Raw genomic sequence first — 16,129 nt, forward strand, 5'->3', positions numbered from 1 at the left:
GCACACGGTGCACACAGTGAAATGTGTCCTCTGAATTTAACCATCACCCTTGGTGAGCAGTGGGCACCATGACAGGCGCCCGGGGAGCAGTGTGTGGGGACGGTGCTTTCCTCAGTGGCACCTTGGCAGATTGGGGTTTGAACTGGCAACCTTCTGATTATGGGGTCTTAACCGCTAGGCCACCACTGCCCCATGTATTTAAACGTCACCCTTGGTGAGCAGTGGGCACCATGACACGTGCCCGGGGAGAAGCGTGTGGGGACGGCACCTTCAAGGGGACCTCAGTGGCAAGAGATTCGAACCGGCCACATCTTTGGGGCCGCTTCCTTAACAGCTAGGCCACCGCTGCGATGGGAACTTGAATATTTGAGCCGCACTGATGCCTCAGGATTACTGTATATACTGTATATGATCTCTGGGCATATCTGACGCAGTAGAAGCGAGTGGGACATGTGACTGTGGGAAATGTAGTGGGTGATACACTGATTAGTACTGTAAACTAATGAATGAACTCCTTTTTTATATATACGTATGAACATATGCAATTTCAAATGAGAACAAATGAACACCAAACCCCAGACTAACAGGTACATGTATTTCATAAATTTATAGAGTTTTCCCAATACAAGTAGCAATTGAACGTCTTTTTTTCGGGCATCTTGTCCGGGTCCAAACGCGAAGACTTTTATTTTGGCACGCGTCGCGGCTGTAATGACCCGGAAGTGCCTCTTCACCCTGAACCCGCGATGGACTCCCTGAAGCGGGACATCGAGGGCTTTTCCCGGTCTCGGCTGAGGGAGCAGTCGACGCGCGTCACCACCGTGGCGGGGAGGACGCTGACGGAGACGCGCCGCGGCGGCGCGCTGCGCGTCACCGAGGAGCGCGGCGCCGCGACGTGCGGCTTCGTCCGCGACCTCAGCCCGGACCTCCAGGTCGGGCCGGTCCGGCCGTTCCTGCTGCTCGGTAAGGCCGCGCTCCACACGACACGCCCGCGGTCCGCCGCCGACTCACGACGCGCCGCGTCTCTCCCACAGCGTCCCAGGACGCCGCGCAGGACGTGGACACCCTGCGGAGATTTCAGGTGGGGCTCACGTCACGTCACGTCACGCACAAATATATGCTTGCACTGGTTGTAAGTGCAATTTTGCTTCTGGACGGGTGTTAGGATGGTAGTAGCCTAGCGGGTGACACACTCGCCTATGAACCAGAAGACCCAGGTTCAAACCCCACTTACTACCATCGTGTCCCTGAGCAGGACACTTAACCCTGAGTGTCTCCAGGGGGGGACTGTCCCTGTAACTACTGATTGTAAGTCGCTCTGGATAAGGGCGTCTGGTAAATGCTGTAAATGTAATGTGGGCGGGTTTCATTAAGTTGGTCGACCATGGTTCTCGGCCGGAAAAGTTGAAGTATCTCGGGGGAAGACGGGAGCAGGAGATCGACAGGCGGACTGGGGCAGCGTCTGGATGTTAGCTTGAAACGACCATAGGCACAGAAATAAAAGTACAGGCTGATCAGGTACCTTAGTATCCAGGGGAGGAAAGATGAATTGAAGGCACTGCTGGAATAAACATGGCGATGATGATGATGAACAGGAGGAGGAGGACTCCATTTATCCATGCTTGAAATGAGTTTCCTTCGTAGGGTGGCCGGGCGCAGCTTTGGAGACAGGGTGAGGAGGTCAGAGTAGAACCGCTGCTCCTCCACATCGAGAGGAGCCAGTTGAGGTGGTTCGGGCATCTGTTCAGGACGCCTCCCTGGGGAGGTGTTTCGAGCACGTCCTGCCTGCAGGAGGCCCCCGGGTCCACCTAGGACACGCTGGAGAAATGACACCAGCTCCTGCCGGAGGAGCTGGTGGAGGTGGCTGGGGAGAGGGCTGTCTGGGATTCCCTACTTGGGATGCTGCCCCCCATGACCCGGACCCGGATAAGTGGAGGAAGACGACCGGACGTGAAATCCCTCCACGCTGATAACATTTTACTCTTAGCTCTGCGTGCAGGTATAAAAACGTAGAAAAAGTTTATACATCGGCACACAGCTACAGATACCGGATCCAGTTATTTGACCGATATCCAATACTTGTATTTAGGGATGTTAGAAAATATGGATACAGCAGTATATCGGTATTTTACGTGGTGATATTGTATCAATACGGGGACATCAAATGTCGATATTTTTGTATACAAATTTAGTCCAAAGTTCAGTTCTGAGTTGTGTTGTTTTGGCCGAATTATTAATGTAATGTGATCCACACATCGTGGATGTATCGCGACCCGTCGTATCCGGCCCGTGTCTCGTCATGACCCGCGTCGTATCGCGGCCCGCGTCATATCGCGGCCCGTGTCGTATCCGGGCCGTGTCTCGTCGCGACTTGCATCGTATGCTGCATCGTGCTGCATCGTGACCCGTGTATCGCGACCCGTGTCGTATCCGGGCCGTGTCTCGTCGCGACCCGTGTATCGCGACCCGTGTCGTATCTGGGCCGTGTCTCGTTGCGACCCCGCGCCGTATCGCGACCCGTGCTGCGTCGTGACCCGTGTCGTATCCGGGCCGTGTCTGGTCGTGACCCGCATCGTATCGCGACCCGTGCTGCGTCGTGACCCGTGTATCGCGACCCCGTGTCGTATCTGGGCCGTGTCTCGTCGTGACCCGTGTATCGCGACCCGTGCTGCGTCGTGACCCGTGTATCGCGACCCCGTGTCGTATCCGGGCCGTGTCTCGTCGTGACCCGTGTATCACGACCCGTGTCGTATTGCGCCCCGTGTCGTATCCGGGCCGTGTCTCGTCGCGACCCGCATCGTATGCTGCATCGTGCTGCATCGTGTACCCGTGTCTCGTCGTGACCCGTGTCTCGTCGTGACCCGTGTCTCGTCGTGACCCGTGTCGTATCCGGGCCGTGTCTCGTCGTGACCCCGCGCCGTATCGCGACCCGTGCTGCATCGTGACCCGTGTATCGCGACCCGTGTCGTATCCGGGCCGTGTCTCGTCGCGACCCGTGTATCGCGACCCGTGTCGTATCTGGGCCGTGTCTCGTTGCGACCCCGCGCCGTATCGCGACCCGTGCTGCGTCGTGACCCGTGTATCGCGACCCGTGTCGTATCCGGGCCGTGTCTCGTCGTGACCCGTGTATCGCGACCCGTGCTGCGTCGTGACCCGTGTATCGCGACCCCGTGTCGTATCCGGGCCGTGTCTCGTCGTGACCCGTGTATCACGACCCGTGTCGTATTGCGCCCCGTGTCGTATCCGGGCCGTGTCTCGTCGCGACCCGCATCGTATGCTGCATCGTGCTGCATCGTGTACCCGTGTCGTATCTGGGCCGTGTCTCGTCGTGACCCGTGTCTCGTCGTGACCCGTGTCGTATCCGGGCCGTGTCTCGTCGTGACCCCGCGCCGTATCGCGACCCGTGCTGCATCGTGACCCGTGTATCGCGACCCGTGTCGTATCCGGGCCGTGTCTCGTCGCGACCCGTGTATCGCGACCCGTGTCGTATCTGGGCCGTGTCTCGTTGCGACCCCGCGCCGTATCGCGACCCGTGCTGCGTCGTGACCCGTGTATCGCGACCCGTGTCGTATCCGGGCCGTGTCTCGTCGTGACCCGTGTATCGCGACCCGTGCTGCGTCGTGACCCGTGTATCGCGACCCCGTGTCGTATCCGGGCCGTGTCTCGTCGTGACCCGTGTATCACGACCCGTGTCGTATTGCGCCCCGTGTCGTATCCGGGCCGTGTCTCGTCGCGACCCGCATCGTATGCTGCATCGTGCTGCATCGTGTACCCGTGTCGTATCTGGGCCGTGTCTCGTCGTGACCCGTGTCTCGTCGTGACCCGTGTCGTATCCGGGCCGTGTCTCGTCGTGACCCCGCGCCGTATCGCGACCCGTGCTGCATCGTGACCCGTGTATCGCGACCCGTGTCGTATCCGGGCCGTGTCTCGTCGCGACCCGTGTATCGCGACCCGTGTCGTATCTGGGCCGTGTCTCGTTGCGACCCCGCGCCGTATCGCGACCCGTGCTGCGTCGTGACCCGTGTATCGCGACCCGTGTCGTATCCGGGCCGTGTCTCGTCGCGACCCGTGTATCGCGACCCGTGTCGTATCTGGGCCGTGTCTCGTTGCGACCCCGCGCCGTATCGCGACCCGTGCTGCGTCGTGACCCGTGTATCGCGACCCGTGTCGTATCCGGGCCGTGTCTGGTCGTGACCCGCATCGTATCGCGACCCGTGCTGCGTCGTGACCCGTGTCGTATCCGGGCCGTATCTCGTCGCGACACCGCGTCGTATCGTGACCCGTGCTGCGTCGTGACCCGTGTATCGTGACCCGTGTCGTATCTGGGCCGTGTCTCGTTGCGACCCTGCGCCGTATTGCGACCCGTGCTGCGTCGTGACCCGTGTATCGCGACCCGTGTCGTATCCGGGCCGTGTCTGGTCGTGACCCGCATCGTATCGCGACCCGTGCTGCGTCGTGACCCGTGTATCGCGACCCGTGTCGTATCCGGGCCGTGTCTCGTCGCAACACCGCGCCGTATCGCGACCCGTGCTGCGTCGTGTCCCGTGTATCGTGACCCGTGTCGTATCTGGGCCGTGTCTCGTTGCGACCCCGCGCCGTATCGCGACCCCGCGCCATATCGCGACCCCGCGCCATATCGCGACCCGTGCTGCGTCGTGACCCGTGTATCGCGACCCGTGTCGTATCCGGGCCGTGTCTCGTCGCAACACCGCGCCGTATCGCGACCCGTGCTGCGTCGTGTACCCGTGTCGTATCCAGGCCGTATCTCGTCGCGACACCGCGTCGTATCGTGACCCGTGCTGCGTCGTGACCCGTGTATCGTGACCCGTGTCGTATCTGGGCCGTGTCTCGTTGCGACCCCGCGCCGTATCGCGACCCCGCGCCGTATCGCGACCCGTGCTGCGTCGTGACCCGTGTATCGCGACCCGTGTCGTATCCGGGCCGTGTCTCGTCGCAACACCGCGCCGTATCGCGACCCGTGCTGCATCGTGTACCCGTGTCGTATCCGGGCCGTATCTCGTCGCGACACCGCGTCGTATCGTGACCCGTGCTGCGTCGTGACCCGTGTATCGTGACCCGTGTCGTATCTGGGCCGTGTCTCGTTGCGACCCTGCGCCGTATTGCGACCCGTGCTGCGTCGTGACCCGTGTATCGCGACCCGTGTCGTATCCGGGCCGTGTCTGGTCGTGACCCACATCGTATCGCGACCCGTGCTGCGTCGTGACCCGTGTATCGCGACCCGTGTCGTATCCGGGCCGTGTCTCGTCGCAACACCGCGCCGTATCGCGACCCGTGCTGCGTCGTGACCCGTGTATCGTGACCCGTGTCGTATCTGGGCCGTGTCTCGTTGCGACCCCGCGCCGTATCGCGACCCCGCGCCGTATCGCGACCCGTGCTGTGTCGTGACCCGTGTATCGCGACCCGTGTCGTATCCGGGCCGTGTCTCGTCGCAACACCGCGCCGTATCGCGACCCGTGCTGCGTCGTGTACCCGTGTCGTATCCGGGCCGTATCTCGTCGCGACACCGCGTCGTATCGTGACCCGTGCTGCGTCGTGACCCGTGTATCGCGACCCGTGTCGTATCCGGGCCGTGTCTCGTCGTGACCCGTGTATCGCGACCTGTGTCGTATCCGGGCCGTGTCTGGTCGTGACCCGCATCGTATCGCGACCCGTGCTGCGTCGTGACCCGTGTATCGCGACCCGTGTCGTATCTGGGCCGTGTCTCGTTGCGACCCTGCGCCGTATTGCGACCCGTGCTGCGTCGTGACCCGTGTATCGCGACCCGTGTCGTATCCGGGCCGTGTCTGGTCGTGACCCGTGTGGTATGGTGAGATCCCTGTGGTCAGATCGAGTGGCGCATGCTGTAATAAAGGACCGCTTGTGAAAAGTATGACCTCCTTCGTAATCAGACTGCAGTAATGTGCTGGGAATGGCCTTTCATTTACTGTTAATTAAGCATCTGCACGTGCAGATCCAGTGTAATCTCGTTTAGGAATCATCCTCATTAGATACCATCACATGCTGCCACCTGATGCCCTGAAGTCATGTGACTGGAAAATTCTGTTGCAGGTCTCTCATATTCTGAATGTGTCATACGGGGTGGAGAACGCGTTCCCCCATCTGTTCCTCTGCAGAACGGTGACCGTGCTGGACCTGCCCGAGACTGACATCACATCCTATTTCCCAGAGTGCTTCGAGTTCATCGATCAGGCCAGAGAGCAGGTACCGTGCTCCATGCCTGAGTTGTGTTAAGATGTTAAGAAGAAGAAGAACCTTAATGAGCTGGATTGGTTTTCTGATTTTTCGTCGTCAGGGGGGCACAGTGCTGCTTCACTGCAACGCCGGCGTCTCTCGCTCGGCCTCGGTGGCCGTCGGGTACCTCATGTCCCGGGAGTCACTTCCGTTCGAAGAGGCGTTTGATGCCGTGAAGAGAGCCAGGCCCTGCATCCAACCGAACCCTGGCTTTCTGCAGCAGCTGAAGGCCTACAGACCATGAGAAGAATGAAGCCTTCACTGGTGCCCTGAAATTAGCATAATGCTGTGGCGATGGCAGTGTCAGTGATACACACCTCAGCAAACAGGCTCTTCATCGTCCAACGGAAAGACATTAGACTTTAAGAAACTTTGTCTGTTTTTTCATTCAAATTTCTGTCATCATTCACATGGTTGTGACTTCCTGATGACAACGGCAATGGGGCTCTGTGTTCAAACATGGCAGGATTGTTGATCGGATGCAAGAGTGAAATGCAGTAAAATGGTCGTTTTAAATCTCTTCTAAGTGAACAAAAGGGGTAAGATTTTCAAAGGATCCAACGGGCTGTTGGTGGACTGGAAATGAATACTTTTAATGTATTTATTAAACGAAAATGAAGTAAAATGTCACCTGTGTAGCTGATTTATATGTGGGGCATTAGTGAAACCAGGACACAACCCATTTTTGACAGTTTATAGCTTTGAATTTAGCTTCTGTTGTTACGGATTGGATTGATAAATGCTATAAATCCTATCCAGAGCGACTTACAATCAGTAGTTACAGGGACAGTTCAGGGACACAATGGTAGTAAGTGGGATTTGAACCTGGGTCTTTTGGTTCCCCACAAGCTCTCGACTGGTGTCCCTCAGGACTCGGCCCTCTCCTGTTCTCTCTTTACACCAAACCTCTGGGTGAGGTCCTATCTTCCCATGGGTTATCCTATCACTGCTATGCAGATGACACCCAGCTCTTCTTCTTCGCCATCAGATGTAAAAGTGTAAAATCTATGCTTGCCTGTCTGACATCTCATCCCGGATGGCAGCACTTCAACTGGAACTCAAACCCAGCAAACCTGAACTGCCATTCATCCCTGCTGATTCCACCCAACAACAGGAGCTTAAAATCAGGACAATTCCTAAATCTCTCCCTCTACCATTGCAAACAACCTTGGGGTAACCGTGGACAGTTTCTTTTTCTACTCCTTTCACAAGACCAATCTCTCTCTCGCTCATGTCGATTCCTTCTCTACAGCATTAGGAGGGTTTGTCCATTTCTATCGATTCAGTCTGGTCGTCTCTGAACTGGACCACTGTAACGCACTCCTGGCTGGTTTCCTCTGGTTTTCCAGAACTCTGCTGCCTGACTTGTTTTCAGCATTCCCAAATTTTCCAACATTACTCCACTGCCACGTTCTCTTCACTGGCTTCCTGTAGCCCCCACATCAGGGACGAAGGTCTTTGACGATCATGATGTCCCCCACGTTGTAGTCTTGGTTCAGTCCTCCTGCCGCGTTGGTGAGAATGACGGTCTCCACCCCCATCAGCTTGAAGATCCGCATGGGCAGCGTTATCTGCAGGACACAGCACAAGGGCTCGTGGGTTACCGATATTCCGAGGAATGCTGCGGCATGTTCAAAATCTCACAATATGTTATATGTGCACAATCATAAAAAGACACCTTGTTTGTGTCATTTATTTATTGTGTATTTATTTATGAGACCTGTTCTATTGTCAGGCGTTTATGACGATGTACATTGTAAAAAGTACTGTAGAAATAAAATTTGATTGATATTAATGGCGGTACAGACCTTCTGGATGGGGTAACCTTCATATAGATGGAAGCGGCCCTGCATGCAAACACACGGCTTCCCTTTCAAAGTACCAAACACCAGGCGACCTGCATGACCTTGAACTGCAACGCAGGAATCCAGAGGTCAGCAGTCAGGCACACATACACCTTCACGTACACACTTTCACACACCTACGCATACCTGGTCACACACACACCCACACACACGCCTGTGTTGGTACAGGACGCTCACGAGTGCTCTGGGGGAAGTTGGGGATGTCTTGGTAATGGAAGGCCACCGGGTCTTTCAGGGTGTCCGCCAGGCCGCCCAGCCCCGAGCCGCACACGATGCCCACCACTGGAGGAGTGTCAATCCGACTCAGGAGCCAGTTGGCTGTGGCGCTGCATTCCTCGTAGGTGGACCTAAGGCGAGGGAGGAGGACATTTCATCACTTGCTGACACTGACACAAGCGAGCAACGACAGGTGCCAGTCAAAAGTCCTTACCCCATAGTCAAGACATTTTCTTCTTGGAATGGTAGTAAGTGGGATTTGAAGCTGGGTTTTCTGGTTCATAGGTGAGTACCACCCCTATTGGCTGCACCCCACAAGCTCTCAACTGGTGTCCCTCAGGGCTCAGCACTTGGCCCTCTCCTGTTCTCTCTTTACACCAAACCTCTTGGTGAAGTCCTATCTTCCCATGGGTTATCCTATCACTGCTATGCAGATGACACCCAACAAAAAGTGCTAAATCTATGCTTGCCTGTCTGACATCTCATCCCGGATCTTAGCACTTCATCTGGAACTCAACCCCAGAAAACCAGAACTGCCATTCATCCCTGCTGATTCCACCCAACAACAGGATCTTAAAATCAGGACAATTCCTAAATCTCTCCCTCTACCATTGCAAACAACCTTGGGGTAACCGTGGACAATTTCTTGTTCTACTCTTCTCACAAGTCCAATCTCTCTCGCTCAAGTCGATTCCTTCTCTACAGCATTAGGAGGGTTTGTCCATTTCTATCGATCCAGGCTACTCAGATACTTGTCCAATCTCTGGTCGTCTCTAAACTAGACCACTGTAACACACTCCTGGCTGGTTTCCTCTGCATCCTCCGCTGTTTAGAGCATTCCCAAATTTTCCAACGCCACTCCACTGCCACGTTGTCTTCACTGGCTTCCTGTAGCCCCCGCATCAGGTTCAAAATACTATTGCTTGCTTACAAAGCCAAGGAAGGGTCGCGCCCTCCTACCTAAGACCCCTCACCACTCCTCACTCTGTACCTCGATCTCTCCGATCCTCCAGCACCGCTCCACTGGTACCAACATCTCCCAAGGTGCTAGGAAAGCTTTCATCTCTGTCCTGGTTCCTAGTTGGTGGACTGAATTTCCACTAGATGTCCTAACTGCTGGGTCGTTACAGATTATCAAATGCAAACTGAAAGCCCTCCTGTTCAGAGGATATTTGGACTAAAAGAGCTCCTATGAAAATTTTCTATATTCAGTATTTAAAAACGGTTGGGTTCTGAGATGTTATGGGAACAGTGTCTACAGATCGGGTCCGAGTGAACCAAACGAGGGTTTTAAAGCACTCGTGTACGTCTGGATAAGAGCGTCTGCCAAGTGCTGTAAATGTGTGGACTTAATCTGTGTACATGCATGAGGAAAAGAAATATATCTATATTAATGTATTTATTATAGAAGAATGAAGTGGACATGTGTCTGACTTTGACATGTTGTTTGTATTAAAATGACATTGCACACAATTGACCTGTTCATCTGTACAACATTTTACTGTAATATTAATGAAGTTGCACCAGCGTTTCTGTAGTGAAGCACCGTTCAAAATACAAAATGATAAATACTAATATTAGTAACAGATAGATACAAATAAAACAAGATAGCAAAGACCTCTACAGTACATCTGACATCATTAAATTAAGACGCACAAAAAGGACACAGAATTACGGAAGGCATTCTGAGGCCAAAGGAATGTACATCAGGGACGAGGCTGGACCCCCGGCTGATCTCGGATCAGCATCAGACGTTGATGTTGTTGTTGATCTCCATGCGGCCGACCATGGTGGACACCAGCCTCTCCAGCTGCTCGGCGCGCTGCCTGCCCGTCTCCAGGACCTCCTCGTGACTGGGTCTCTCCTCGCTGTGGTAGTCCATCACCGCCTGGTTGGTGATCAGAGACAGGGCGAACACCCGCATGCCGCAGTGCCGCGCGACGATCGCCTCGTGGGCCGTGCTCATTCCTGTGACCAGAGTCGGGAACGCCACAGAAACAAGGGATCCCGTTTAGAATCAAAGCTACAAAACTGTGGACCAATGTGTTAATAAAGCAATCAATAAAGTCTAAATTAGCGCAACGTTTACTGCGGCACTCACCCACGGCGTCCGCCCCTAATCTGTGCAACATACGGCACTCTGCAATGGTCTCGAAAGATGGCCCACCCAGGACGCAGTACACGCCTTCACGTATGAAGTCGCTGAAGCCTAGCTCCGCCCCCAGGTCCTGTGCCAGCTGTTGCAGCTTGCGGTCGTAGGCATCCAACATGCAGGGGAACCTCGTGCCGAACCTGACCGGATGATATATATAAAAAAAAGCTTCAATTTCACAAGAATTACTGATCATTTGGGTTTTTTTTTCCATTAATTACACAAGATGCTACGATTTATCCATTAGAGCCCATTAGAGCTCAATTTCTATCATTTTAGTCGGGTCAGCAAAGACAAACTTCGGGTCTATAGTACCTATCCTGTCCGTATGATTTGCTGCTTGTAATTTGGCTTTGTTGATTGGTAACAGTGTTTTGCGTGCTGTGGATTTGTTTTTATTGAATATTACATTTGTAATGAAATGTTCGTTTGATTCTCAGCCACCGTCGTCAGGTGATGCAAAACCGGGCTTTTAAAGGCTGTACTTGTCGAGTCGGGTCGGGTCAGGCCTAACTTTTTTGCCCGATTTTAGCTCTATTATTGGTCTATAGTGCTATGTAAGGAAACACCACTAGATGGAGCAGTCGGACACCTTCGGTTTTCTTAAATGGACCGAAAAATGCACATAAATGGATGATCTGTACAGAAGGTCAGAGTGGAAGAGCAGAACCCTGGTGCCGTCACCTCTCGTCGTTGGGCCCAACCAGCGGGTTGTTGCCAGCGAAGCCGGGCATGTTGATGTGGTCTTTGACGATCATGATGTCCCCCACTTTGTAGTCTTGGTTTAGTCCTCCTGCCGCGTTGGTGAGAATGACGGTCTCCACCCCCATCAGCTTGAAGATCCGCATGGGCAGCGTTATCTGCAGGACACAGCACAAGGGCTCATGGGTTACCGATATTCCGAGGAATGCTGCGGCATGTTCAAAATCTCACAATATGTTATATATGCACGTTCGTTTTAAAAAGACACCATGTTTGTATCATTTATTTATTGTGTATTTTTTTTATGAGACCTGTTCTATTGTCAGGCGTTTATGACGATGTACATTGTAAAAAGTACTGTATAAATAAAATTTGATTGATATTAATGGCGGTACAGACCTTCTGGATGGGGTAACCTTCATATAGATGGAAGCGGCCCTGCATGCAAACACACGGCTTCCCTTTCAAAGTACCAAACACCAGGCGACCTGCATGACCTTGAACTGCAACGCAGGAATCCAGAGGTCAGCAGTCAGGCACACATACACCTTCACGTACACACTTTCACACACCTACGCATACCTGGTCACACCCACACACACACACACACACACGCCTGTGTTGGTACAGGACGCTCACCAGTGCTCTGGGGGAAGTTGGGGATGTCTTGGTAATGGAAGGCCACCGGGTCTTTCAGGGTGTCCGCCAGGCCGCCCAGCCCCGAGCCGCACACGATGCCCACCACTGGAGGAGTGTCAATCCGACTCAGGAGCCAGTTGGCTGTGGCGCTGCATTCCTCGTAGGTGGACCTAAGGCGAGGGAGGAGGACATTTCATCACTCGCTGACACTGACACAATGACAGGCGCCAGTCAGAAGTCCTTGCTCCATAATCCAGACATTTTCTTCTCAGAATCATTTTTATGCCACAAAGTGGTATTAACGTGGTAAAACCCGTATAAAAGGCGTAGTTCCGCTTCTGAGTTCTGATTGGCTGAGCGTCTTTCAATGGTTGCCTGGCAACCACCGTTCATTCACTGACAAATTTCCACTCGTTTCCGTTTTTCCGCGTGTTTTAATGTCGTGGCTCACACAACACACTTTATAAAACAAAATGTTGTGGTTATAACAGCCGACGAGCACAAAAACCAAATATTCACAACTTCGACGTATATAATTTCACTAAACTAAACTTCATATATTCATATATACGTCCTAACTAATAATAATGACTAAAAAAACGTTTTATATTGAATTGATTTGAATTCCGAGAACACACACTCACCCGCTGCTGCTGTGGCTGTCGGGATACATGGTGCTTGGAAAACTCTCCAGATCTTCCAAAATTCCAGAAGCTTCCGAACAGACGAACGTCCCAGCTTCCGAGCGGCTCGCACTTATAGACCTCCGTCCCCCCCTCCTTCATCCTCCCTCCTTCATCCGCCCGACTCACGTTGCGTAAAGACGGACCCTCCCCACTGACGCAAGCGCGAAGCCACGCCCACCGCGCGTAGGTCCACGCAGCGTCCAGAGTGACTCACTGAAAGTGACTCGCGAATCCCGACACGCCCTGCGTCCTGGCTCCTGGAGGCCTGGGGGTGGCGAGAACGTGGCCCACGTCGCGTACACCACACTCCCGAACAGGAGGAAGGAAGGGAGGGAGGACGGGAGGCCTGCATTACGAAGCGCATCGTGTTGAAGCATGAGCCGACTCCAGCTCGGCTCCGTGAACGAACACAGCGCGCAGTTCTGCTCGTAATTCAGGGCCGTGTTACATAAGCAGAAGGAAAGTGGCGATCCTCGCCAGACATTCCCAAATTTAGCAATGCTGGGGCCGCAGCATTCCCAGACCTCCATCACATCCTGTAGTACTGTATTTACTTCACCCTGTCTAATATCAACCTGAAGGAGGAGTAAAAGGGAATCCGGGTATTGGGTTCCGTCTAATGTGAAACAGCATGGCTTCCTAAAAAAGGCTTCCTCATTCACATCTCTTCTGTCCGCAGGTCCGGCTCCGGGGAGCTGCTGCAGTGTGTAATAAGTCATGATTCCTGGCATATTTTACTCTGTCACATGCTTCTTTCTGTGCATGTAATACATTCCGTGCGGCAATAGAAATTATATAATAACGGAAAGTCATCGCTTTACTTTGTTCAAAGGAATCAAAAGAAGGGATTAATTTTGGGTTCCAAACCGACTTTGTGGACGGAATTGTACAGTATGAAGGACAAAGGGTCATTTTTACCAAATGCTGTAAATCATGTTGAAGCTCTACAGCTCTGAGCTCTCACGAGGTCACGTTCTGCCCTGATGTGTAAAGCGAGCGCCCTGTTTCAACCAGAAGGCCTGCACCACCGTTTCACCCGGTTGGGATTCAAGGCGCATCACCTCCTCCTGTAAAGATGAAACTGAATCGGTAGCTGAGGTGGCTCGACCACCGCTCAGCATCGGGGGCGTCTGTTTTTGTTAGCAGTGAATAAGCCGTTTTTTTTGTGAACACAAGCGGACGGAAATATTTGCATGATGTGTTTAGGTCTGGAAGTGTCATCATGAATAAAAGAGACCATAACAGATCAGTGGGGCCGGTGGTGGCCTAGCGGGTAAAGAAACGGACCCGTAATCGGAAGGTTGCCACTGAGGTCCTCTTGATGAAGGTTCACTTTCTTTTACTCATCTTCACATTATATTTTGTCTGGTAGCTTTTTACTCCACATTCTTCTAACATTCACCATATGTGGACTCTTGATAGTAATATAATACCTGATTGATAGAGGTAGAGCTTCATAGAGGTATTAATGAGCGGTACTTGCAGTACTAATCTAATCTGGAGTGGAGGTTTTCATTCAGAGTACAAACCGCAATCGTATCTTATCGTTTGACCTTACGAAATAATATTCGTCCTAAATCTGTCAATGGGGCCAAGGCAACAGGCGCAATGACATGGGTCTCAGAAGACTTGCCCAACGCTGGATTGGCCAAGACCGGGGACGGGGACCAGCGTCACTCAGTAAATATTTTCTTCTCCACGTGGAAAGAGGGGACAGTCTGCCCTTCACCTACAACACCCCCGACCTGGACCAATCAGGTCCTGGGTGTTGCTGCTCCATGGTAGCTCATTGGCTGCTTGGTCCTTGGCGTAAATCCAGATGAAACTACTGGTCTCCCAGCGTGTGAAGTTCCCACGTTGATAGGAAATGGATGACAAACAGACAGTAAACGCTGTAGTAAATCAGGCACAATGAATAAAAACAGAAGATTCAGTCCAATGGATGTAAAGTCTGGTGATTCACATACACCAAAACATCCACACAAAAGAAACGCTGCCAGAGGGAAACCAAAGGTAACCATTCACATTTACCACATGGAGACAACAGAGACAAAACAAACATGGGGAGGCAGATTTCCAAAAAGTCAGTATGGCTCCAACCAAACGAAGGTTGAATCCCCGTCTCCAGGAGACCTCACTTCCTGCAGTCAGAACACTAGCATGATTATAGCTCTGCTTTCTACATGGTCATTCCCCACAGATGGACCACGCCAGGTCTACAGCCCACCCTCTGCGACCAGCACACCGCAGTCTGTCAGGATCGGTAATAGGACGTCAGCCAGCGTCATTATCACAAACACTGGTGTCCCACAGGATTGTGTCCTAAGCCCCATACTTTATTCCCTGTTCATCATCCAGGAATGACAGTTCGGAACCTACTCAGCTAAAAATGAACACTGCACAATGTTTATATAATCCACACTGAAGTCAGAGTTTAATTTAACACTTTCAGTGTAAAGTTTGTAAAAGTGACACCAATTAGCATTAAGAGACTCCGCCCCTTACCAGGTAACACGCCCATATGAGTGGTACACAGGTACCAGACAGGTGGTCCACATCAGCCCCATCTTAATATGAACCCCAGAACCCAGATTGGGAGCAAGAGTCACCCCTGATTTACCCGCCGTCATGAAGAAGACTCGGACCAACATGGACCTTAAAGTTTTTTGTTGGTGGTTCTGTTTTGCTTGTCAAACTTGAGAATTAATTTAAGTTGATTGCAGTAACGCTTCTTTCTTTATTTCTTATTGTAGTTTACTTGAGAGTCAGGGAGAAACAGGGAGAGACAATCACTTCACTTTAGAATTATTTCCCTTCTTATAGAAACATGTTCCTTGAAAGAACAAAGAACAACTGACACACAACTTTAATATATAGAGAGAAAAGCCAGTGAGGTCCATGCATAAAGTATAATGTGTAGTGATTGTCACATGTGATACACAGCAGCGCAGCACACGGTGCACACAGTGAAATTTGTCCTCTGCATTTAACCCATCACCCTTGGTGAGCAGTGGGCAGCCATGACAGGCGCCCGGGGAGCAGTGTGTGGGGACGGTGCTTTGCTCAGTGGCACCTCTGTGGCACCTTGATGGATCGGGATTGGCAACCGAACTGGCAACCTTCTGATTACGGGGCCGCTTCCTTAACCGCTAGGCCACCACTGCCCTAAAAAGTGAAAGTGAAGTGATTGTCACATGTCCTTGGCGGGTCCGGATTCGAACCGGCAACCTTCTGATTATGTGCCCGCTTCCTTAATCGCTAGGCCACCACTGCCTGTTGGTCAGAGTGTTTTCCATGGCGGTGGGTAACTTCAGGGCAACTTTTGCTCCCCATCTGGTCTTGCCGACATGGGGCCACCATGGAACCCCCGAACAAAATGAACTGGGACCCGGTTCATATACAACCCATATGGGCCCCACATGAACGTGTTGGCTGGAGGTCAGGTAAGAGGTAATATGGTCTAATATGACAGCATTTTCACATGAGAAAAACCCATTTGCCGTCCACATGAATATGCAGAAAAGAGAAACTCACTCTGGAACCACATTCCAATTTTATGGAACGGACGGGGCCTCAGACACAGTTCAAATGTCCGAGCGTTTCACAGCAAACTCGTA

General features: G+C 52.6%; 3 protein-coding genes across 3 annotated transcripts; 1 reads left to right on the forward strand and 2 right to left on the reverse strand.

The window, feature by feature from the left end:
* The first annotated feature begins 739 nt into the window (after nt 1-739).
* On the forward strand, nt 740-9,806 carry dusp19b (dual specificity phosphatase 19b). Its single transcript, XM_028986328.1, has 4 exons — nt 740-963; nt 1,035-1,081; nt 6,070-6,222; nt 6,314-9,806. Exons 1-4 carry the CDS (start codon nt 747-749, stop codon nt 6,494-6,496), a joined length of 600 nt encoding a protein of 199 aa, XP_028842161.1. The 5' UTR covers nt 740-746; the 3' UTR covers nt 6,497-9,806.
* LOC114770566 (purine nucleoside phosphorylase-like) lies at nt 6,933-9,369 on the reverse strand. The gene is made up of 4 exons (XM_028964633.1): nt 9,308-9,369; nt 8,295-8,464; nt 8,061-8,164; nt 6,933-7,823 (listed from the first exon to the last, which is right to left on the reverse strand). The coding sequence occupies exons 1-4, from the start codon at nt 9,367-9,369 to the stop codon at nt 7,695-7,697; spliced, it is 465 nt and encodes a 154-aa protein (XP_028820466.1). The 3' UTR covers nt 6,933-7,694.
* LOC114793906 (purine nucleoside phosphorylase-like) lies at nt 9,807-12,625 on the reverse strand. Its single transcript, XM_028986057.1, has 6 exons — nt 12,471-12,625; nt 11,827-11,996; nt 11,587-11,690; nt 11,170-11,345; nt 10,435-10,625; nt 9,807-10,301 (listed from the first exon to the last, which is right to left on the reverse strand). Exons 1-6 carry the CDS (start codon nt 12,497-12,499, stop codon nt 10,081-10,083), a joined length of 891 nt encoding a protein of 296 aa, XP_028841890.1. The 5' UTR covers nt 12,500-12,625; the 3' UTR covers nt 9,807-10,080.
* Between the last annotated feature and the right edge of the window lie 3,504 nt (nt 12,626-16,129).

This window comes from Denticeps clupeoides, chromosome 1 (assembly GCF_900700375.1).
Source record: "Denticeps clupeoides chromosome 1, fDenClu1.1, whole genome shotgun sequence".
NCBI classification, from domain to species: Eukaryota; Metazoa; Chordata; class Actinopteri; order Clupeiformes; family Denticipitidae; genus Denticeps; species Denticeps clupeoides.